The sequence below is a fragment of the Trachemys scripta genome, chromosome 7, assembly GCF_013100865.1.
Source record: "Trachemys scripta elegans isolate TJP31775 chromosome 7, CAS_Tse_1.0, whole genome shotgun sequence".
NCBI classification, from domain to species: Eukaryota; Metazoa; Chordata; order Testudines; family Emydidae; genus Trachemys; species Trachemys scripta.
Genome location: NC_048304.1, coordinates 45,471,376 through 45,494,306, shown reverse-complemented (window position 1 = coordinate 45,494,306; position 22,931 = coordinate 45,471,376). Strand labels below are relative to the sequence as shown.

The 22,931-nt window shown below is 49.4% G+C and overlaps 1 protein-coding gene across 2 annotated transcripts in view; it reads right to left on the bottom strand.

Annotated features, from left to right (window-relative positions):
* Positions 1-2,048: 2,048 nt before the first annotated feature.
* HEMK1 (HemK methyltransferase family member 1) overlaps positions 2,049-22,931 on the bottom strand; it is a 45,920-nt gene continuing 25,037 nt past the window's right edge. For both annotated transcript variants that reach the window (XM_034777425.1, XM_034777426.1), the window contains exons 6-9: positions 20,956-21,020; positions 16,897-16,960; positions 13,449-13,498; positions 2,049-2,154 (exon numbers count right to left, since the gene is read on the bottom strand). In XM_034777425.1, the coding sequence (XP_034633316.1) occupies positions 2,103-2,154; positions 13,449-13,498; positions 16,897-16,960; positions 20,956-21,020 (231 nt within the window). In that variant the 3' untranslated portion in view covers positions 2,049-2,102. The remainder of the gene's footprint in view (positions 2,155-13,448; positions 13,499-16,896; positions 16,961-20,955; positions 21,021-22,931) is intronic.

Genomic DNA, 22,931 nt, shown 5'->3' with positions numbered 1-22,931 from the left:
CAGAAGGTGTGCAAGTGGCTCTGCGCAGCGTGGCACTGCCCCCATGGCCGCGATTCTGGGAGTTCCCCACCCCCCGGCAGGCAGGGCCACCCGGAATGCAGGGGCTGCAGGGCCCTGGGCTAAGGGGGCCCCGGGGCCCTGGCCTGCAGCTCTAAAGTCCCTTTCAGAATGTGGCCCTGCGAGCACGGGCCGGAGGATTCAGGAGGAGCAGGGGCAGCCGCGCAGCCAGCAGCTGGAGAGAAGCGGCGCTTTCCCCTTCAAAGCACCGCTTCTCTCTGGCCGCTGGCTGCGCGGCTGCCCCTGCTCCTCCGGCCCATGCTCGCAGGGCCGCATTCCAAAAGGGGCTTTAGAGCTGCAGGCCAGGGCCCCAGGGCCCCCTTAGCCCAGGGCCCTGCAGCCCTTAAAGCCCCTGCGTTGCGGGTGGCCCTGCCTGCTCCGGGGGTGGGGAGGGGGAGGCGGGAGGAAAACGGGACAGCTGCCCGCTCGCTCCCTGCCTGACCCCCCAGAAAGTCCTAAGTGCCGCCAAACAGCAGTTTGGCGGCGGGGGAAGCGCTGGGAGGGAGGGAGGAAGGGAAGGGGAGGAGGCAGAGAAGAGGAACTTGTGCAATGCTCCTTTGTAAAGTCAGCCAAATGACATTATAAGGGAGAACTGCACAACTTTAATCGAGTATGTTCCCTAATGGAGCAGCGACGTAACTTCGAAACAACGTTAAGCGGGAGGACGTTAAGTGAGGAGTTACTGTAATAGTAATTCTTAGCTCTGGCACAGGCCTTTTCCTTTCAGAGTGCTGCACAAAGGTGGATAAATGTTTTACCCCCATTTTACTGTGAGTAAACTGAGGGGGGAGAAGTTAAATGATTTGTTTCCAGTGCCACAGAATATTCAGGGCAGAACGTGGACTAGAACCCAGGTCTCCTCACTTGCCATCTGGTGCCCACCACACTGCCTTCTCAGCATAAGGGCACTCACCAGAACTACAACTCACTTGGCCAGTAGGTGGCATTATTATTATTCAGTGCTTCAATTGGGCCGCTAGGAAGGTGCAATTATGTCACTGGTGCAAAAGTGAGTAGGTAGCAGGACAACGTATCACTTTTTCTCCTGGCTCAAGCACTGCCAACAGCCAAGTTGAGCTGCCATCTAACCTAACACTGTGGGGTACAATACAGAAGGATCTACCTAGTTCAGAAAAGTTTGAATTTGCACATCATTACAACAGGAAGTTTCCACCTTTCAGGGACGGGGGTGTTTTGTTCTGTTTTTTGGGGGGGGACGGGGGGAGGAGGGGCGGATGTGTCGGACTGGCATCATGCCAGATGTTGGACTCAGGAACCAGTTCTAACCTCCAGTTCAATCAGTTTTGTGGGAAACTAACAGGCAAAGAGGAAGGTGATGCATCAGATCACTGGTCCAACTACTGTCCCCAAATGGCCTTACTCAGAGCTTTTTCATTAGACAAAAGTCTTGTAACAGATGGTGGCTCTTGTTATAGCTATCAATGGAAAGCAAGTCAGTTCTAAGCTCTGCCCCTCTGAGCTGCAGCTTGATTACTACAGCTGCTCCATTCAACCCTGGGGGTATCACTACCCAGGAGACATTCAGGAGTGTACTACAGTGAGTTAGCATGGGAACGTGCCAGGCATTCAACACCACTCCTGCTCTCCCAGAAACAAGGGAAAGTGTTTCCAGCTCACAGATCCCTTCTCTAAGTCATGTAGCGTTTTCACATGTCTTCTGCCCAATTCCTCATGGTATCAGAAGTAGGCAAGCTCACCAGGGAACAAATGGGCCAAGAGGGAATCTCTGAACTAGGTCTGAAGGAGAGAAAATACCAAGATCCTGTTTGTGCAGGAATGAAAGGGACGGGCTTCCAAATAAGTGTATTGTCAGGTGGTTGCCCTTCTTGGACTGCATTCCACCACTCCCCATCCCCGACGGATATCTCCTAACTTGTTGGTACTAGACCCCTGAAACTTCTCTACAGAGAACAGAGAAGGATGAAATAATGCATGGGAAAGAGAAAGATAGAAAGGTCTTATCTGATCACCTGAGGATCTCTTCAGCCAGATGAGTCATGTCTCCATGGAAGACATAAGGTGGGTTACTGACTATAGTGTCCACATGACCCCAGGGGAGGAGCTGCTGCCGGGAACCTACAGCAGAAAAAGAATGAAAACCAAATATCAGCCATACCTATATACCTTCAAAGCTCATTACCCAAGGAAGATCTTGATAACAGCAACTCTATAGGTACAGGTTTCTCTCTCTCTCTGTGGAAAGGATTTAATTTCACATTTTGTTAGGCTAACCTGAATTGGTCCACCTTCCCACCTTAATTTAAAGAGCATGTCTACACTGCAGTCCCAAATGATGGCATCTTGGGGGGACAAGTCTGTGCTTGCTTCATCTATGTTAGCACTGCTAAAAATGGAAGTGTAGACATGGCAGCATGGACTTAAGTGCAGGCTAGCAATGAGAATATGTCCCCAAGGTCCTGGGCGGGCTTGGACAACCTATGCTGAAGCCCATGCCATCATGTCTAGCCTGCTATTTTTAGCAATGCTAGAGTGGGTCTGTCCACCCAAGCTGTAAATGCACCTCAGGCTGCTGTGCAGACATACCCACAGAATACGATAACAGAGCTAAGCACATGGTAACCAATCATTCACACAAACAATGTGCTGCAACACAATGCCTTGATGTAGTGGAGGATACCGAATCTACCTGGATCCAGAGTGAAGAATACCGTATCCATCTGGATCACAAATAGAATTTTAGGCTACACAGAATTACTACAGTTTGAATTTGGAGCAGCGGCACCGGAGGCAGCAAACAGGGCGGCTAACAGGGGAGTTNGCTGCCTGGCTGGGCGGCTAACAGGGGAGTTTGAGAGGGAGTTCTCATTGGAGGAGAAGTTTCCCCAGGTGCTGTGGGCAGAGACTGCAGCAGCCATGAGCCAAGCAGCAGCAGCAGACAGAATGCAGATGGCGACATGTGGGAGCTGTGGTATGTATACAGTCCTAGCAGGAGACCTGGAACAAAGGTATGTGTGTATGAAGTGTCGCCTTATAGTGTTATTGGAGGAAAAGATTAAGGGGCTGGAGATGCAGGTAGAGACCCTGGTGGAGTTTAGGCGGGGGTTTGAGCAGCTGATGGAGGATAGGCAAGGCGGGTCTGAAGGGGAATGCTCTAGGGTGCAGAAGGAGGCAGTAGTAGATGACAGCGAGAGGGGAATGGAAGGGGGAGAACAAGGGAAGTGGAAGCATGTGACTGTGAGAAGCAGGCCAAGGAAAAGGAGGGCCAGTGAGGGGGGAATAGAACTAAGGAATAGGTTTGAGTGCTTGGATAACGAGGTAGAAGGGCAGCACGTGGTGACTGAAGGTGGGAGGATGAGGAAGAAGAGAAGAGCGGCTAGTCCGAGAGAGAGGGGGGAGGAGTTGATGGAGACAGCACCAATTATGGGCCACCAGAGGATACAGGAAGGCATAAGGGGGAGCATAAGGGAAGATAGGAGCAGACACAGGTCAGGACTAGAGGGATCGGAGACTAGATTACTAGATCGCACTGTTGCCAGGCGACGGCAGGTGTATGTAATTGGAGACTCTTTACTGAGGAGATTGGACAGGCCTGTGACCAGGGCGGACCCGGAGAACAGAAGGGTGTGCTGTCTACCCGGCGCAAAGATACGCGATGTGGACCTGCGGTTGAAAAGGATCCTAAAAGGAGCAGGTAAGAACCCCTTGATAATCCTTCATGTAGGAACGAATGACACGGCTAGGTTCTCGTTAGAGAGAATCAAGGGAGATTATGCCAGGCTGGGGAAGACTCTCAAGGAGATAGAGGCTCAGATTATCTTTAGTGGGATTCTGCCTGTTCCGAGGGAAGGGCAGCAAAGGGCTGATAGGATTGTGAGGATAAATAGTTGGCTAAGGGAGTGGTGCTATAAGGAGGGCTTTGGGATGTATGGCCACTGGGAGGCTTTCGGGGACAGACACCTGTTCTCGCGGGATGGGCTTCACCTGAGTAGGGAAGGAAATAGACTTCTGGGAGGGAGGCTGGCTCATCTTATCAAAAGAGCTTTAAACTAGGAAGTTTGGGGAGAAGGTTGGGAGATGCACAGTTAATCTCCACGCCAGATTCCAGTATTGAAAAGCTGAGTGTAATAAGAGGAGACATAGCCGGGGAGATGAGATTGGACATGGGAAGGACATGGGGGACGGACACAAAGAGGCCCGCAACATACAGTGCTACTAATGGGAGACAGGCTAAACGACATACATTAGGGTGTTTGTACACCAATGCAAGAAGCCTAGGTAATAAAATGGAGGAATTGGAGCTCTTAGTCCGAGAATTGAAACCGGATATCGTAGGAATAACTGAAACGTGGTGGAATGGCAGTCACGACTGGAACGCAGGTATGGAGGGGTATGCGCTGTTTAGGAAAGACCGGGATAAAGGTAAAGGTGGGGGGGTGGCATTGTATGTCAATAGTGAAATAAGCTGTAAAGAAATAATAGTGGATGGAATAGATAACACGGAGTCCATCTGGGTGATACTCACGCTGGGTAAAAGGACTACTAGAGCCTCTCCGGGGATAGTGCTTGGGGTGTGCTATAGACCGCCGGGATCGACCCAGGATATGGATAAGGAACTATTTAATGTATTAAGGGAAGTAAATACCAATAGAAACTGTGTAATTATGGGGGACTTTAACTTCCCAGATATAGATTGGGGAACAAACGCTAGTAGCAATAATAGGGCTCAGATGTTCCTAGATGTGCTTGCTGATCAATTCCTTTATCAAGTGGTAGCTGAGCCGACGAGGGGGGAGGCCATTTTAGATTTGATTCTGGTAAGTAGTGAGGACCTCGTTGAGGAAGTGGTAGTGAGGGACAACTTGGGCTCCAGTGATCATGAGCTAATTCGGTTTAAACTAAATGGAAGGAGTACCAGAATTAAGTCAAAGACTAGGGTTTATAATTTTAAAAAGGCCAATTTTAACAAATTAAGGGGACTGGTAAGGGAAGTGGATTGGGCAAACGTATTAAGGGATCTAAAGGCAGAAGAAGCCTGGGATTACTTTAAGTTAAAGATGCATGAGCTGTCAGAGGCCTGTATCCCCAAAAAGGGAAAAAGATTACTAAGCAAGAGATTTAGACCGAGCTGGATGAGCGACCGACTCAAAGGGGCGATTAGGAAAAAACAGAAAGCGTACAAAGAGTGGAAGAGGGGAGGGATCAGTAAGGAAACTTACCTTAGTGAAGTCAGAGAATGTAGAGATAGAGTGAGAAAGGCCAAAGGCCGTGCAGAGTTGGACCTAGCGAAGGGAATTAAAAGCAATAGTAAAAGGTTTTACAGCCATATAAATAGGAAGAAAGCAAAGAAAGAAGAAGTGGGACCGCTGAAGACTATAGCCGGAGAGGAGATTAAAGATAATCTAGGCATGGCGCAATATCTCAATGAATATTTTGCATCGGTGTTTAATGAGGCCAATGAAGGTATTAGGAATACTAGCACCATTACAGAGGGGCATACAGGATGGGGGATTACCGCATCCGAGGTAGAAACAAAACTTGAACGCCTTAATGGGACTAAGTCGGGAGGACCGGACGATCTTCATCCGAGAATATTGAAGGAATTGGCGCGGGAAATAGCAGGCCCATTAGCGATTATATTTAATGAATCTGTAAACTCGGGGGTGGTCCCGTTAGACTGGAGAATAGCCAACGTGGTTCCTATTTTCAAGAAAGGGAAAAAAAGTGATCCGGGTAACTACAGGCCTGTTAGTTTAACATCTGTAGTGTTCAAGGTGCTGGAGAAGATTCTGAAAGAGAAACTAGTTGAGGACCTTGAGGTTAATGGCAATTGCGATAAATTACAGCATGGTTTTACGAAGGGCAGATCGTGCCAAACGAATCTGATCTCCTTCTTTGAGAAAGTAACGGACTTATTAGATAAGGGAAATGCGGTGGACCTAATATACCTGGATTTCAGTAAAGCGTTTGATACTGTACCCCATGAGGAATTATTGGTTAAACTGGAAAACATGGGGATCGATATGAAAATCCAGAGGTGGATAAGGAATTGGTTAATGGGGAGAATGCAGCGGGTCGTATTAAAGGGTGAATTGTCGGGTTGGAGGGAGGTTACTAGTGGAGTGCCTCAAGGTTCGGTTTTGGGACCCATTTTATTTAATCTATTTATAACTGACCTCGGAACCGATTGCAAGAGTGGGCTGATAAAGTTTGCGGATGATACGAAGGTGGGAGGAGTTGCAAATTCGGAGGAGGATAGGGATATTCTGCAGGGAGACTTGAATGAGCTTGTGAATTGGAGTATCAGAAATAGGATGAAATTTAATAGTGAAAAGTGTAAGGTGATGCACTTGGGGATGACTAATAACAATTTTAGTTACAAGATGGGGACGCATTGGTTAGAAGTAACGGAAGAGGAGAAGGACCTAGGGGTCCTTGTGGACCGCAGGATGACTATGAGTCGACAATGTGACGTGGCGGTGAAAAAAGCCAATGCGGTCTTGGGATGTATTAGGCGAGGTATATCTAGTAGGGATAAGGAGGTCCTGCTTCCGTTGTATAAGGCGCTGGTGAGACCTCATTTGGAGTACTGTGTGCAGTTCTGGTCTCCCATGTTTAAAAAAGATGAACTCAAACTGGAACGGGTGCAGAGAAGGGCGACTAAGATGATCAGAGGAATGGAAAACCTGTCGTATGAAGAGAGATTAGAGGAGCTTGGGTTGTTTAGTCTGACAAAGCGAAGGCTGAGGGGGGATATGATTGCTATCTTTAAATATATCAGAGGGGTAAATACAAGGGAGGGAGAGGAATTATTCCAGCTTAGTACTAATGTGGACACGAGAACGAATGGGTATAAACTGGCCGTGGGGAAGTTCAGGCTTGAAATTAGACGAAGGTTTCTGACCGTCAGAGGGGTGAAATATTGGAACGGCCTTCCGAGGGAAACGGTGGGGGCGACGGACCTGTCTGGTTTTAAGATTAAGTTAGATAAGTTTATGGAGGGAATGGTTTAATGGTAAAACATAGTAGCCAAGGAAAACCAAGCAATGGTACGTAAATAGCATAATGGCCAACAAGGGTCAGGCTAAAGACTTTTGCCTACATGCTCGGGGTATTACTGATCGCCATATTTGGGGTCGGGAAGGAATTTTCCTCCAGGGTAGATTGGCTCGGCCTCTGGAGGTTTTTCGCCTTCCTCCGCAGCATGGGGCAGGGATCACTAGCAGGAGGGTCTCAGCCGATTGAAGTCACTAAAACACAGGATTGGGGACTTCAACGGTAGAGTCCAGGGAAGGGTCTTGCGGCCTGCAGCATGCAGGGGGTCAGACCAGAGGATCATAATGGTCCCTTCTGACCTTAAAGTCTATGAGTCTATGAGAACACCGGGGAGAACACCCCTACTCTTCCTTAAAGAGCTATGGGAGCACAAATGGTCAGCACCTCGGTTACATGCGTATGTATGAGACACCACCCCCCACAGCACAATGCTTCCCACTGCCCAAGTGGGGCAAGTTCCAGGGAGAAGAGTGTCACATACTGACTCATGAACCCCACTTCCTGCAGCACCCTGGTTTTCTTTATACATCTCCAGAGGTGGATTTACCACTAAACAAACAGTGCAGTGGCACGGGGCTCCCAATGACGGGGGCCCCCAAAACGCAGGACAAATCTCATCTGACAACCTGCCCCCAAGTCCCGGCCGGTGGCACAGCAGGGCTCAGGCAGGCAGGCTGCCTGCATTCCACGGCCGGTGACCCCACGTCGCTCCCGGAAGCCGACGGCTGCTGGCACAACTCTGCGTGCCCTTGGCGGGGGGGAGGCAGCTCTGCACACTGCCCCTGCCCCAGGCAGCACACGGAGACCCGTTGCCCCCCTCCCCAAAAGGGCGTGCAGAGATGTGCCAGCAGGAGTGCAGCAGGGCTAAGGCATCTCCCTGCCCGCGCTGCCTCCCTCCCTGCATGCCGCTCCTGGAAGCGGCCAGCATGTCCCTGCTGGGAACTGCAGCCAATGGGAGCTGCAGGAGCGGCGCCTGCAGGCAGCAGTGCGCACAGACCCTGATCCCCTGTCCCCGCCTAGGAGCTGCTGCCAGAGGGGTGTGCCGATCACTTTGGGAGCTGTGCCGCCCAAGGTAAGCCTCGCCCGCCCGATCCCTCTTGCACCCCAACCCCCAGCCCAGAGCCCACAGCCTGCACCCAAACTTCCTCCCAGAGCCCGCACCCCTCACCCCCTCCCACCCTCTGCCCCAGCCCAGAGCCCGCACCCCAACCCCAGTCAAGGTACCTCACTTTATTTTCATTTATTTCTTATTACTTATAATATAGGAGTAGGATGAAGAAAAAAAAGAATGAAAAACGGTGGGGGAGGGGGATAAGAGAGAATGTTCGTTTTCTTGGCTGAATCCCAAGGGGGGCTCCCGAAAATGAAGCTGCGTACAAGGCCCCACTAACTCTAAATCCACCACTGCACATCTCCCAGCCAGGCAGTGACCAGGCCCAACCCAGCTTATCTGACAAAGCTTCAGACAATATGGATATGAAGGAGTGGAAGAAAAGGGAAGGAGTTGGGAGCTAGGGAAGATGTTTGTGTAGGGTTACCATTCGTCCGGATTTCCCCCGGACACGTCCGGCTTTTCTCAGTTAAAAATAGTGTCCGGGGGGAATTTGTAAATGTCTGGACTTCCCCGCCCATGCAGAGCGCGCGCATGGCTGACAGGGCAGCTGGCCAGATGGTGCCACTTGCATGGGGCTCTGGAGGCCAGAGAGAGACCCTCCTCTGCTTCCCCCTTCTCTCCCCTGCAGCTGAGTTCACTCCCCTCCTCTCTCTCCCTCCCTCCCCCTCCCTGCATTCGCAGCCGGCTGGCCGTTCGCAAGGGGCTTCTGGCAGTCTGGAGCTCCTCCTGCTGCCCAGCGTGCCGCTCTGCAGCACTCTGCGAGGGTGGGAACCGGGCTTTGCACTCCATGGGGGAGCGTGGCAGCGTGTGGGGCTGCGTGTGGAGCCCGACACGCTGTTCTGAGCGGCACGGTAAGGGGGCCAGAGGGTCGGAGAAGGGGCAGGGAGGTTCTGGAGGGGGCAGTCAAGAGACAGGGAGCAGGGGGAGGGTTGGATGGGTCGGGAGTTCGGAGAGGGCTGTAAGGTTTTGGGCAGTCAGGGTACAGGTGGGGGTAGGATCCTAGGGGGCAGTTAGGGTGGGGGGGTCTCAGGAGGGGGCAGTTAGAGGACATGAACAGGGAGGATTAGGTAGGGGGTGGAGTTCTGGAGGGCAGTTAGGAGCAGGGGTCTCAGGAGGGGACAGGGAGCAGAGGGGTTTAGATGGGTCGGGAGTTCGGGGGGGGGGGCTGTCAGGGGGTGGGGAGTGGTTGGATGGGGCATGGGAGTCCCTGGTGTCTGTCTGGGGGTGGGGGGTGTGGATAAGGGTTGGGGCAGTCAGGGGACAGGTAGGGGATAGGGTCCTAGGAGGCCAGTTAGGATGAGGGGAAGGTCTCAGGAGGGGGCAGTCAGGGGACAAGGAGCAGGGAGGCTTAGGTAGGGGGTGGAGTCCTGGGGGGCAGTTAGGTAGGGTTACCATACGTCCGGTTTTTCCTGGACATGTCTGGCTTTTTGGTCCTCAAATCCCCGTCTGGGGGGAATTGCCAAAAAGCCGAACACGTCCGGGAAAATAGCTTTGCCGGCATCCCTGTCCCAGTCCCCTGCTTACCTTGTGGCTCCCGCAGGCTGCGAGCTGCAGGCGGATTCCCCCGCGACAGCTGCTGCTGCTCCCCCCCAGACACCTCAGCTCTGTGTAGCTGAAGAGCCGAGCTGCCCCAGCACTACCGGCTTCATGGTTTGCCGGGCAGCCTCCAGACCTCTGGACCCTGCACCTCCAGCCGGGCGCTTCCTCTCCTGGGCTCCGGCTACGCTGGGGAAGCAAACCGTGAAGCTGGTAGCGCTCGGGCAGCTGTTTCGCGGCTGGGAGGGAGGAGGGGGAATGCGGGGCACTCAGGGGAGGGGGCGGAGTTGGGTCAGGGACTTTGGTGGAAGGGGCAGAGTTGGGGCGGGGAAGGGGCCAGAGCCCCATGGAGTGTCCTCTTTTTTTAATGAGGAAATATGTTTGTGGGACTGGGGGGAGCCGAAGGAGGGGCAGAGGATGGGCACTGAGCTAGAAAGAAGGGAAAGAGGTGCACATGGACAGATTTGCCCTTGGGGAAAAATATCAGATTTTTTTTTAAAGCTGAAGCAAATTCCTGGAACCCCTCCCTGCATATCCCGGCACAGAGACTGTGTATCTGACACAAAGGGCCACATTTTGAGAAAAGAAGGCTCGAAGTCCAAATATAGCTATGTGCACTTACCCCTACATATGCAATCACCACAACTGTATGCACAATGAATGCTACTGCACACACAAAAAGGCATCCATTTTCCCACAGGGTTACCCATCTCCAGCAACTGCATCCGCAAATGTTAAGCGCACAGTTGTGCGCACATTCTCCTCTGTGCACTGGTGCCTCTGCAAACTGCAAACTGAAAGTCCGGCCAGGAGAGCTTTGAAGATACAAACTTGCACTGAAGAGGCTGATTCTCAGTTCTCACAGTATGTTTCCTGCTACTCCAATACTGTACTGACACCTGATATTCTACAGCAGCGTAGGGACCTGTGCCCCTCTCATGTGCACAGTGTGTTAGCGGCTTGCAGTCAGCCATATGCACATTAACACTGGTCTACAATTTTTGAGAAGTCGTCTGCTTCAGAGATAAAATGTGCTATTTATTATGTATTTTGATGTGCTGAATTCAAATATGACAATTAAAACAACTGATTGGCTACTGTTTCTAAGATATTTAAGTTTTTACATTTTATGTCTATGTATACTGTGTAGATAGTAGAGTTTTAATCATAAATTGTAAACCTAGGTCTTTTCATGTGTTTATAGTTGCTTTACATGATAACATTTCACCTGTCCTGTTTATGCAACATTTTAAAAATCAGCAAAAGGGTTATATAAATAAAATGTATTATGAAACAAAAATGCAAAGAAGTATTATGTACATAGTTTAGTCCTATTCAGTGTCTACTCGGCGCTTCTTGGCTTGTCTCTTGTATTCATTAAATGGAGCATCTCTTGTCACTGTCCAGCAATAGTCTGCAAGCATTGATGGGCTCCATTTGCCCTGATAGCGTTTCTCTATTGTTGCAATGTCCTGGTGAAATCACTCGCTGTGCTCGTGGCTCACTGCTCCGCAGTTTGGTGGAAAAAAATCTAGATGAGAGTGCAAAAAATGTATCTTTAGTGACATGTTACAACCAAGGCTTTTGTATGCCTTAAGGAGGTCTTCCACCAACAACCTGTAGTTGTCTGCCTTGTTGTTTCTGAGAAAATTTATTGCCACTAACTGGAAGGCTTTCCATGCCGTCTTTTCCTTGCCACGCAGTGCATGGTCAAATGCATCATCTCGAAGAAGTTCACGAATCTAAGGACCAACAAAGACACCTTCCTTTATCTTAGCTTCACTTAACCTTGGAAATTTTCCACGGAGGTACTTGAAAGCTTCTTGTGTTTTGTCAATGGCCTTGACAAAGTTCTTTATCAGACCCAGCTTGATGTGTAAGGGTGGTAACAAAATCTTCCTTGAGTCAATAAGTGGTGGATGCTGAACATTTTTCCTCCCAGGCTCCAATGACTGTCGGAGTGGCCAATCTTTCTTGATGTAGTGGGAATCTCTTGCACGACTATCCCATTCGCAGAGAAAACAGCAGTACTTTGTGTATCCAGTCTGCAGACCAAGCAAGAGAGCAACAACCTTCAAATCGCCACAAAGCTGCCACTGATGTTGGTCATAGTTTATGCACCTCAAAAGTTGTTTCATGTTGTCATAGGTTTCCTTCATATGGACTGCATGACCAACTGGAATTGATGGCAAAACATTGCCAGTAGGCAGTAAAACAGCTTTAAGACTCGTCTTCAATGAATCAATGAACAGTCTCCACTCATCTGGATTGTGAACGATGTTGAGGGCTGCCATCACACCATCTATGTTGTTGCAGGCTACAAGATCACCTTCCATGAAGAAGAATGGGACAAGATCCTTTTGACGGTCACGGAACATGGAAACCCTAACATCACCTGCCAGGAGATTCCACTGCTGTAGTCTGGAGCCCAACAGCTCTGCCTTACTCTTGAGTAGTTCCAAATCCCTGACAAGGTCATTCAGTTCACCTTGTGTTATGAGGTGTGGTTCAGAGGAGGAGGATGGGAGAAAATGTGGGTCCTGTGACATTGATGGTTCAGGACCAGAAGTTTCATCCTCTTCCTCTTCTGACTCTGGTGCATCAGGAACCGGCAGTCCTTCTCCGTGGAGTACTGGGCATATAGCTGATGGAATGTTTGGATAAATGCACAGTCCACTTTTTCTTCTTTGACACACCTTTCCCAACTGGAGGCACCATGCAGAAGTAACAATTGCTGGTATGATCTGTTGGATCTCTCCAAATCATTGGCACTGCAAAAGGCATAGATTTCCTTTTCCTGTTCAACCACTGGCGAAGATCTGTTGCACAAGTATTGCAGCATATGTGTGGAGCCCACCTCTTGTCCTGATCTCCAATTTTGCAGCCAAAATAAAGGTGATAGGCTTTCTTAACCACAGTGCTTATACTGCACTTTTGGGATGCAAAAGTCACTTCACCACAAACATAGCAGAAGTTATCTGCACTGTTCACACAAGTACGAGGCATCTCTGCTCACTTTGGCTAAACAGAAATGTGTCCCTTTGCAAAATCAAACACTGCCAAATAAGAGAGCACGACACTGTATGATTTCTAGAGCTGATATAGGGCAATTTGTTCAGCAGAGTGATGTAAGCTTCGTTATGATTGCATCATCCATGACTTCTAGGAATAACATGATGCAATTCATATCATGTATGACGCAATACCAGCTTCAGATTGCATCATTCATTGTTTTGCCTAAAAAGCAAGTACTGTCCAAACCCAGTCATAGATTTATTCATAGATCCAGTCAAAGATGTATTTTAGTCATTTCTGGTTTAAATTGAGATCCCTTCCCTTTATAACTCACTTATCCTCCGCCATTCCCAAGTCAAGGGTCGTATATACTGACCCAATAGCATATCTTGAAAACTAGAGCCAATCAACAATTTTAAGCATCATTTTCGTTCTCAGTGACCCAGAATTAGTAAAGTTTGACTACATTTATTTCAGAAGCATTTTGGCTGTAGAGCAGTGTAATGTGAGGTGAGATCTAAGCATAGCAACAATCAGAAACATGCACATGCCAGAGCTTTCTCCTGAGTTACCCATCAGCCAGGATTAGGTCATTCCTGCCCCAGTTGCCTATTGTTTTCATGTCCACCTCCCCTCAGGAAAGTAAAATGGAGAAAACATCAGGGGAGGTAGAAATATGAAAGGAAATTACCGGAGAAGACATTGTAGCGAAGAATTCTTATCCTGTCCTGTAGCTGCAACCTGCAGGCCCAAGAACAGAGAAAGGTGAGTGTAAGAGATACACACAATACCACACTCAGGTCATTCAATGGCACATAATTAAGGCTAAGATTTTGTCACAGAAATTTTTAGTAAAAGTCAAGGATAGGTCGTCAGGCTTTCGTGAATTTTTCTTTATTGCCCGTGACCTGTCCCTGACTTTTACTAAAAATATCCCTGACAAAAATAGGGAGCTCAGCTGTGGGCTCCCTACACTGCCTGCAGAGGTTCATAGAATCATAGAATATCAGGGTTGGAAGGGACCTCAAGAGGTCATCTAGTCCAACCCCCTGCTCAAAGCAGGACCAATTCCCAACTAAATCATCCCAGCCAGGGCTTTGTCAAGCCGGGCCTTAAAAATCTCCAAGGAAGGAGACTCCACCACCTCCCTAGGTAACCCATTCCAGTGCTTCACCACCCTCCTAGTGAAATAGTGTTTCCTAATATCCAACCTGGACCACCCCCACTGCAACTTGAAACCATTGCTCCTTGTTCTGTCATCTGCCACCACTGAGAACAGCCGAGCTCCATCCTCTTTGGAACCCCCCTTCAGGTAGTTGAAGGCTGCTATCAAATCCCCCCTCATTCTTCTCTTCTACAGACTAAACAATCCCAGTTCCCTCAGCCTCTCCTCATAAGTCATGTGCTCCAGACCCCTAATCATTTTTGTTGCCCCCCGCTGGACTCTTTCCAACTTTTCCACATCCTTCTTGTAGTGTGGGGCCCAAAACTGGACACAGTATTCTAGATGAGGCCTCACCAATGTCGAATAAAGGGGAACGATCACGTTCCTCGATCTGCTGGCAATGCCCCTACTTATACAGCCCAAAATGCCGTTAGCCTTCTTGGCAACAAGAGCACACTGTTGACTCATATCCAGCTTCTCGTCCACTGTGACCCCTAGGTTCTTTTCTGCAGAACTGCTACCTAGCCATTCAGTCCCTAGTCTATAGCAGTGCATGGGATTCTTCCGTCCTAAGTGCAGGACTCTGCACTTGTCCTTGTTGAACCTCATCAGGTTTTTTTTAGCCCAATCCTCTAATTTGTCTATGTCCCTCTGTATCCGATCCCTACCCTCTAGTGTATCTACCACGCCTCCTAGTTTAGTGTCATCTGCAAACTTGCTGAGAGTGCAGTCCACACCATCCTCCAGATCATTAATAAAGATATTAAACTAAACCGGCCCCAGGACCAACCCTTGGGGCACTCCGCTTGAAACCGGCTGCAGGGGGCAGCTGCAGGGGCCTCTCCAAGCACTGGGGCTTTGAAGAACCCCCAGAGGCTTGGAACTCCAGGGGCCTGGCTCAGAGCTCCAGGTACCCTCGCCGTCTGCAGCAGCTGGGACTTTTGGGGTATGCCCGCAGCGGCTCAGAGCTCTTAGGTCCCTTGCCCCACATGTCCACCAGGAGCTGCAGGGGGGCCCTGCTGCCTGCGGCAGCCAGGAACTGTGGCCCTGCCACCCGCAGCAGCTCGGAGCTGCGGGGGGCCCCCAGTGCCTGGGAGCTGTGGGGGCTCCATGCTGCCCGAGGCAGCCAGGAGCTGCAGCTCTGCCGTCCCTGCCAGCTGGGAGCTCCAAGGGTGTCCCCAGGGTCCATGTTCACTGGGAGCTGCGGGGGGCCCACAATGCCGCTGCATTCCTACAGCAGCTGGGCACTGCGGGGGGCCAGAGAGGGGTGACCCTGCAGTTCCTGGCTGACAGGGCTGAATTCACGGAGGTCACTGGAAGTCATGGATTCCGTGACTTCTGCAACCTCCATGAAATTCATAGCCTTGCACATAATTAAGGATTACCACTCAGCACAAAATCTGAGGGAAGTCATGAGTCTGTTCTTTGCTTGCAAAACAATTAGGTGCAAGTATTCAAAAGCAGAGCACACCCTGTGCACCCACAAACACCTGTGTGCACGCCCACTGTGCACCTCAAAATTTCCTTTCAAACCCCTGTGCATACCCTTTTGTAATAAAATGGGAATCTTTTGTAATATTTGTGTGACCCCTATGCATGCCTCAGTTTCCCCTATATGTTGGCGGGGGAAAGGAGTGTTTGCTCTCAGAGAGACAGGGCAGGTTTGGAGACATAAGTGTGTGTGCTGCCTAGCTCTCTGAGCCTGAATGGGTCATTACAAAGGACTGGTCAAGGCTGATCCCAGTCACCAGACATTGACACCTAGCAAGAAACAACCCAGAGGGAGATGGATTTCCCCACTTCTCAGCAGGGAAGCTAAGCAGGTACCCCAGCTCAAGAACAAAGGACTGGGAAAGTATGAGGTGGGGGATCGGAGTCAGCTCTGGAAAGAGTCAGGACTCTCACCTGGGAACTGACCCAGGGGGTCAGACAGAGAGAGGCAGACAGAGCCTGAAATGGGGTTCACTTTCACTCCAGCTTAGTCGGGCTTTGGCTAACCACACTGGACTATATTTTAACCTTCAATTCTCTGTGCTAAACTGAGGACTTCCTGTGCCGTGTTCCAGCTGACTAATAAACCCTATTGTTCTGATAACGCTGCCTGAGTGGTGCTGTAAATATTTGGCAACATGCGTTAATCCCCGAAGAGTGTACGTCTCTACCAGGAGTCTACTTCAGTTGGACTCTCCGAACAGAGCTCACAGTGTGAAGCAGGAGCACTGAAGCCCCAGAGGTTCAGTCCAGGAGGTGGTGAGGCTGCATCACCTATTCTGGAGGAAGGGTGAGACCCCTTGGGGGTCCGGCACATTGAAGGGGTTCCTCCTAGAGACTGTTGCAAAACTGTGGGTGTAGCACCGATCCTATGGATCCATGACACCTTTATAGCCTCATCCTCTCCTTGTGCATGCATACACATACATATTCACCTAGTGCACTCGCCACCTCACCTCATCTGTACATTAATTATGCCTGCAAAACCTATGTGCAAACCCACCACACCTGAAAAAAAAAAAAAACAAAAAAAAAAAACCCTCAATTGCTGGCTTCAGACATGCAAAAATGGAGTTCTGTGGGTGAGAGGGGCACGCACACGTTTTTCTGCATGCCTCTTCTACCCTGCTTTGAAAACCTGGCCCTTGCAAGAGTCGTGAAATGTGAACGTATTTGGCTCTAAGGCCACAGTGACGTTTGGGTGTTTGTATCTGACATGCAGTGTCATGGTGACATGATAATATCATGAACCCATGGGAGGCAGGGTGTGAAAACGAAAGCATCACAATGCAGCTGATTCACCAGGCAGGACACATACTAAGAGGGTGGGACCTATTTAGGATTAGGTCCATTATGGTGCAATGCTACAGAAAGAGGCTTTAGGGCTTCCGAGGTACAATATCCTTATGTGGGCGCTCCCTCCACCCCTGGCACCTCTAAGAGAACACACAACTGTACCAGTGCCTCTCAGCTTGAACCATACCTCACTGGACTCTGCATTACTTAGATTCCCTAGGGAACCAGGAGATGTGGGCACTTCTCTCTTGCTGGAAAAGAACAAGAGATTAAACACATGGCATGGGGAAAGAGGCCCATGTAACTTTCTGATACATTTCTGAGCCCTCTGATCCTGGAGGCTGCCAGAGGCCAGACCACTTCCTTAGCTGCTGCAAGTCAGAGCAGACTTGGACTGCCAGGGGATGTACAAGGCATTATGCTCCAGTCCCACCCTGTCACAATCCTGCCATGCCCACTCCAAACCTGCTCCATAATGTCCCCCATGCTAGGGGGCAGGGGCCAGATGAGGATTCCTCTTACCTAGGGGAACCCTTAGCTGTGGCCTTCACAACCACTATAAATCCCCTTTGTGCTTCTGGGGTGGAGCACGGGGGGGTCCAGGCGTGGGAAAGCTATGATTAAATTAGCCTGCTATCTTGGCAGTAACCCCATTTCACAGAAGGAGCCATTGAGGCATAGTGCAATGAAATGACAAGCTCCAGGTTGCAGAGTGAGACCAGGTCTACCCTACAGATTTCTGCCGGCACAGCTCTGTCTGTCAGGGGGGGTGAGGAGATGTGATCCCTGACTGACAGAGCTGGGCCAGCAAAAGAGCTAGTGTAGATGCAGTTATACCAGTAGAACTGTGATTTTACCAGTCTAGCTTGTTTTGTTTGGGGGGGGGGGGGGGGCAGGGTGGATGTCGGTGATGGAAAATAAGCTACACCAGCCAAAGCACAGCTTTGCCAGGTTAAGCTGCATCCACACTAGGAGTGCTTTGTGGGTATAGTATAGTGGTATGGCTATCCTTGGCAAAGTGCTCCTATAGGGTAGACGTGGCCTGAGATAGTGGCCCTAAGGAATTAAACCCAGCAGTCCTGATGCCTCCTGGCTGTCTGCCTTAATCACAAAATCACCTCTCTCTTCTGAACACCAGACGATCACTTCTTTGCAAAGCCACAGGATTTCTCAGGGTTTGCTGGAGGAATGAGACCCAGGCAAGTGGTGACATCCAGGTCAGCATATTCCTGAGAGCATTCTGTGATGATTCCAAAGACACTCCCCATTCTCCTACACTCTATTATACACTGAATTAGAGGCAGCTTTTCAAAAACCATCCAGCTCCTCCCAATACACACTCTCCCTCCATGCAGAATAACTTACATAGCAGACTAAAACCCAGTCAAAGGAGTACAGCATCCAGGATTTTCCTCCCCAACTTTTTTATCCAATGCACTAGTGAATTTGGGACACATAGGGGGCCTCATGCGCCACATGGTGAGAAAGAGTCTTGTTCCAATTCCTAGACCCCAGCTTGTGGTCTGAAACACCAGCACACATTGGCAGTGGGGAACAAAGGGAGTGTAACGTCTATCTGCAGCGCACCCCTCTGGGTGACATGGGAGCGACATGATTAGCTGACAATGATTCTCATCCAAGCCCCCCTCCCTTTTAGGCAAGTTAGCTGTGACATGGGGCTTTAAAAGGAGGGTGAGCACAACAGTGGCTTTGATCAGACAACAGGATGGATTCTTTCAAAACAAAGGCAGGTTTGCGCATATGAGAGATTGTTTGGCTCCATGTTTACTACTCCTGATTGAATTAGCACAGTAAACCAGTGAGGAGATATGTTCTCTGTCAGAGCTACAAACTCAGTCATGGAGATGAAAATCTAGCTGCTGTTCTTCCTATTACAACATCAACCCATTGTAAGAGTGTCTGATGTTTGGGCAGAGGTCGATTCTACTCTACCTCATTTGCCCCTTCCCCTCCCCCCAGAACAGCACTGGGATATGCTGGTTGTGTGAGTGAAGAAACAGCGTGGGGGGGTGCGGTGGACATGGCGGGACTGACTCAGTTCTGTGCTCTAGCCCCTATACTCACTCCATCAGCATGTAAGGGCCAAAACTGTATTGCAAGGAGCTGGGGCAGAATTCCCCATTGCATAGGGCCACTTAAGCAGCCCTATGTTGCACCGCCCGCTCCCCCTCCCCCCGCTTTGTAAGTCTCTGTGCGAAGAGGCGGGGGTGGGCGGCACATAGAGGGTAGGGAATCGCTACAGTGCACACCACTACGAAGATTCGGGACTGCTCCAGACTGTGGAACAGCCCTCTGGGAATCCTCAGGAAGCTGCTGTAAATCGGAGCACCTTTGAGGCTGCTCTAATCTACGCCAAGGGCCATTTCAGCCCCTAGGGCAGCCCAGAATCCTGGGGATGCAAGGGAATGATCAAACCACCTGTCCTCCTCTCCCCCTGCATTGTAGTTCCTGCAGGTGCCACATAGGACAGGTCCCAGGATGCAGAGACACATAAGGAAGCCAGATTCTGGTGTCAGTTACAACCTGTATTAACTCACGTGGAGTCACGCTGGATTTCCACGGGTGTAACAGAGAGCAGAGTTGGCACAGGGAGCTGAGGGGTAAATGAGACAGTGTCATTCTGACACCAGCACTGTCCTGACCACAATTTCATTGTCAAGTGACAGTTATGGGAGAGCGCATTGTGACAGACAGAGCGGAGCTGATTCTGAAGCCCTTAAAACCAAGCCACAGCACAGGTGGCTGCTGTGGATTATAGTTCATTTGGTTACAAGTCAGTGCTAGCGACAGGCCAGAGAGGAAGAAGGATGCTGTGGGACACCACACCGACACACCCAGAAGTCTAGGTGCTGCCTGAGGAGCAAGATAAAATCTAGAAGTAAGAATTTCTGTCTGAAGACAGCAAGACCCTGTCTGAAAAGGGAGTCAATATGGTGTAGTGAGTCAGAGGGAGCCAGGCGTTCTGGATTCTGTTATTGGCTTTGTCAATGACTCACTTTGTGACATGATGTGAACCATGCGGCAATTTTCTGTAATATTTTTATTATGCCTTTGTGTTCCTCAGTTTCCCCATGTACTTTGCATTGCTACCCAATGGTTGCAAAAAGGGTTAGAATGTGGCTTTTGGGGCAGAGCAGGGGACATGAGGTGCGGTGTTACTTCACTGTCGGATGAAATGAATGGATCGTTAGAGGACTGGCTGTAAGTCACCCGTATCAATGGAGGTTCCAGAAAGACAAAGGGAGCTGCACCTACTGAACGACTGACCCTATCCGAGGAACATGTGAGCTCAGCATGGGTCGGCAGGAAGGGGATAAGTTTGAGTTCTTGGAGGGGCTCAGCAGCTCTCTCCGAGGACTGTCAGAGAGCCTGGAATGGAGTCTATGACAGCTTGGCTGGCTGACTGGTTTGGCCAGTATGGACCATGTCTTAATCGGAGATTCTCTACACTCACCTCAGGACTAGCCAATGCTGTGTTCCAGTCAACTAATAAACCCTACACTGTTTTAGAAAAGGCTGCCTGGTGTCACTGCAAATCCTCACAGAAAGCCCTGAATGATTACAGTACAAGCCTCCTGCAGGAATCCTGCTTGGCTAGACTTGCTGCAGGGAGCCATGGAAGAAGACAGGGTTCTCTGGTGCCCGAAGATCCAGTTTTGGAGTTTCTGAGGCTGAAGCCCTGCCCTGTGGAATTGTGTGGGTCCTTGGGGCCCAGCACACTAAAGGGGTCACTCTCAAGGCACTGGTAATAGCCTGTGGCATGGACCATACTCTGTGAATCTGAGACATTCACTAGGTCTCAGCTTTCCCATTCACAAAACAGGGACAAATCTACTGACCCAAATTTGGTCTCCTTGCAAGAAAGGTGCGACATAAGTACAAAACATCGCTATTATTCCATTTCCTTCCCAGCTGGTGGGAAAGGGGATTCACAGGTCAGAGAATGGTAAAAAAAAAAAAACCCTAAGTAAAAATTCAGGGAAAATTTGTTCCAAAAATTCCTAATTTTCTCTGGATTTTCCAGAGGTTCAAAGCATTTAACGCACCCTAGCACCTGATGGTGATGAACATGATATCCAGTCTGGGGCTGAGACACTGGGCATATTTGAGAATCATAAGCCAGGACTTTGGTGGCTATTCACTTGTCTCAGGGATCAGTGTGAGGGGTTCTAGGAAGCAATGGGCACTCAAAGAGAGAAAAAATGAGCAATGCATGTGTTCCTACCTCTGAGCATTCTCTCTGGTGAGATTCACAGCAGCTTCCTCTTTATCCACAGCTATTACCCGGCTCTGGCACAGAAGGAAACAAAACACACATTATATCACCAACTTTACTGCTGTTGGCTGATGACTGGACATACAGGCTGTGGGAAAAGGGGCCAACAAGACAGATGATGCCAATATAAGATATTGGAAAGGGTCCCTCTGTCGTTCTAACACCAAAATCAGAAATAGCCCCTGAAGAATCCATCTTAGGACTTCCTTGGGAGCAGGACACTTTGGGGTTGTATAGTCGCTTGTAGCTAGGCCATCAGGATAACTGAATATTTTCATTACCATTGCTAGCATTTTACCTTAATAAGAAGTCTTAGGGCCAGACCTTCTGCTGGTTTGAATCAGCTGGAGTCAGAAGAGCTACACTGATTTGCATCAGCTAACGACCTAGTCCTAAACCTATCTGTGATGCTGGCAGGCCAGGTGCCAACTCATGCCAAGACCCCTAGGCCACACTGAACATTGACAAATGCAGAGCTGGAAACCAGTCTGGCTCACCTGTGTATTAGCATTGTTAAAACAGATGTTAAGTTTTTACAAATGTATTGAGTGTTTGGACTTAATGAAATGCTTATGAGTTGCTGCCTGCATTAATCTCACTTACAATAGCTATTATTTGGGAGATGGTAATAGTTAAGTGTTGCTATGAAACTGGAAACCCCCACTGTCAGAAGAGAAGCCTTACCAAGTGTGAGATACCTTTTATCACAAGAGGTGTGATCTCCTGCCCAACAAAAGAAGGCCTATAGACACCAGACGAACCACTGTGGAACATAAGCAGATAAAAGACTTTCCTGATTGCTCCCCCCACACCCAGGAAGAAGGGACATATACAAACCCTCATCCCATAACAGTTTGAACTCTGGGGAAGGGAATAAAAATCTCTGGCCAGAAGGGTCTGTGTCCCTATGCTGTTTGGACTTCAGGGAGGAGGCAACACTTCCAAGCATAAGCAAGGGATCCCCAGCTGTTTAGCTTGGGTAAGCCCTAAAGGACATCTGGAGCTTGCAAATTACAGCAGCTTCTATTGCCTTTTGAAACTTAAGACTGTAACTCATATGTGTGTGTTTAACTGCTTTAATCTTGTAAATAATTCATTTATTTTTCCTAGTTAATAAATCTGTAGTTAGTTTATCACAGGATTGGCTACAAGCGCTGTCTTTAGGTAGGGATATAAGATACAATCAACCTGGGGTAAGTGTCTGGGACCAGAAGTAACCTGAATATTGTTGTGAGTTTTGGTGTAAGAGACCATCTATCACAATGACAGGCTTGTCTGGGAGGCAAGAGTGCCCAAGGGGAACAGTCTGTGACTCCAGAATAAGGCTGTTATAGTGCTTTAGGAGTTCACAGTTGATACTCTGTTGGCAAAATCTAATTATACAACATATAACCAGTTTGGGGTTTGTGCCCCGATTTGTAAGGCTGCCTTGAGGCTAGCACCCATGTTTGTGAGCCACTCCAGACAGCTTGACAGTATCAACTGGTAACCTGGGACAGAGCAGCCCAGCAGAACGGAGAGTGAGGAGTAGAGAGGGAAGAGCTTCATGGGTTCCTCATCTCTTATACAGAGAGAATCCATGCCCTAAGGAATCCACACAAGCTTTACAAGGAGACACACTCTATGCTGGGACAGGGGACCTGGGTTCACAGTCTGTTCTGCAGAGAGCTCTATCCTCGCTGTAACCATACATGACAAGTTGCTAGTTCTTTATTTTAATGCAGCACTTTAGGGCCAAATTCTGTCTTGATGTAGATGTCATAGACACTAGTATTGTTGTGGGATGCGTAAGCCAGCACAGATTTAAACTGGTCTATTCATTCAAGGCTCATGCATGTTGGCCATTTGGGGAAGGGCTGACATAACATACAAGGACAGACTGACACAGTCGTTTATGTCTGAAAGGCAAGGAGAGCAGCGTAGTG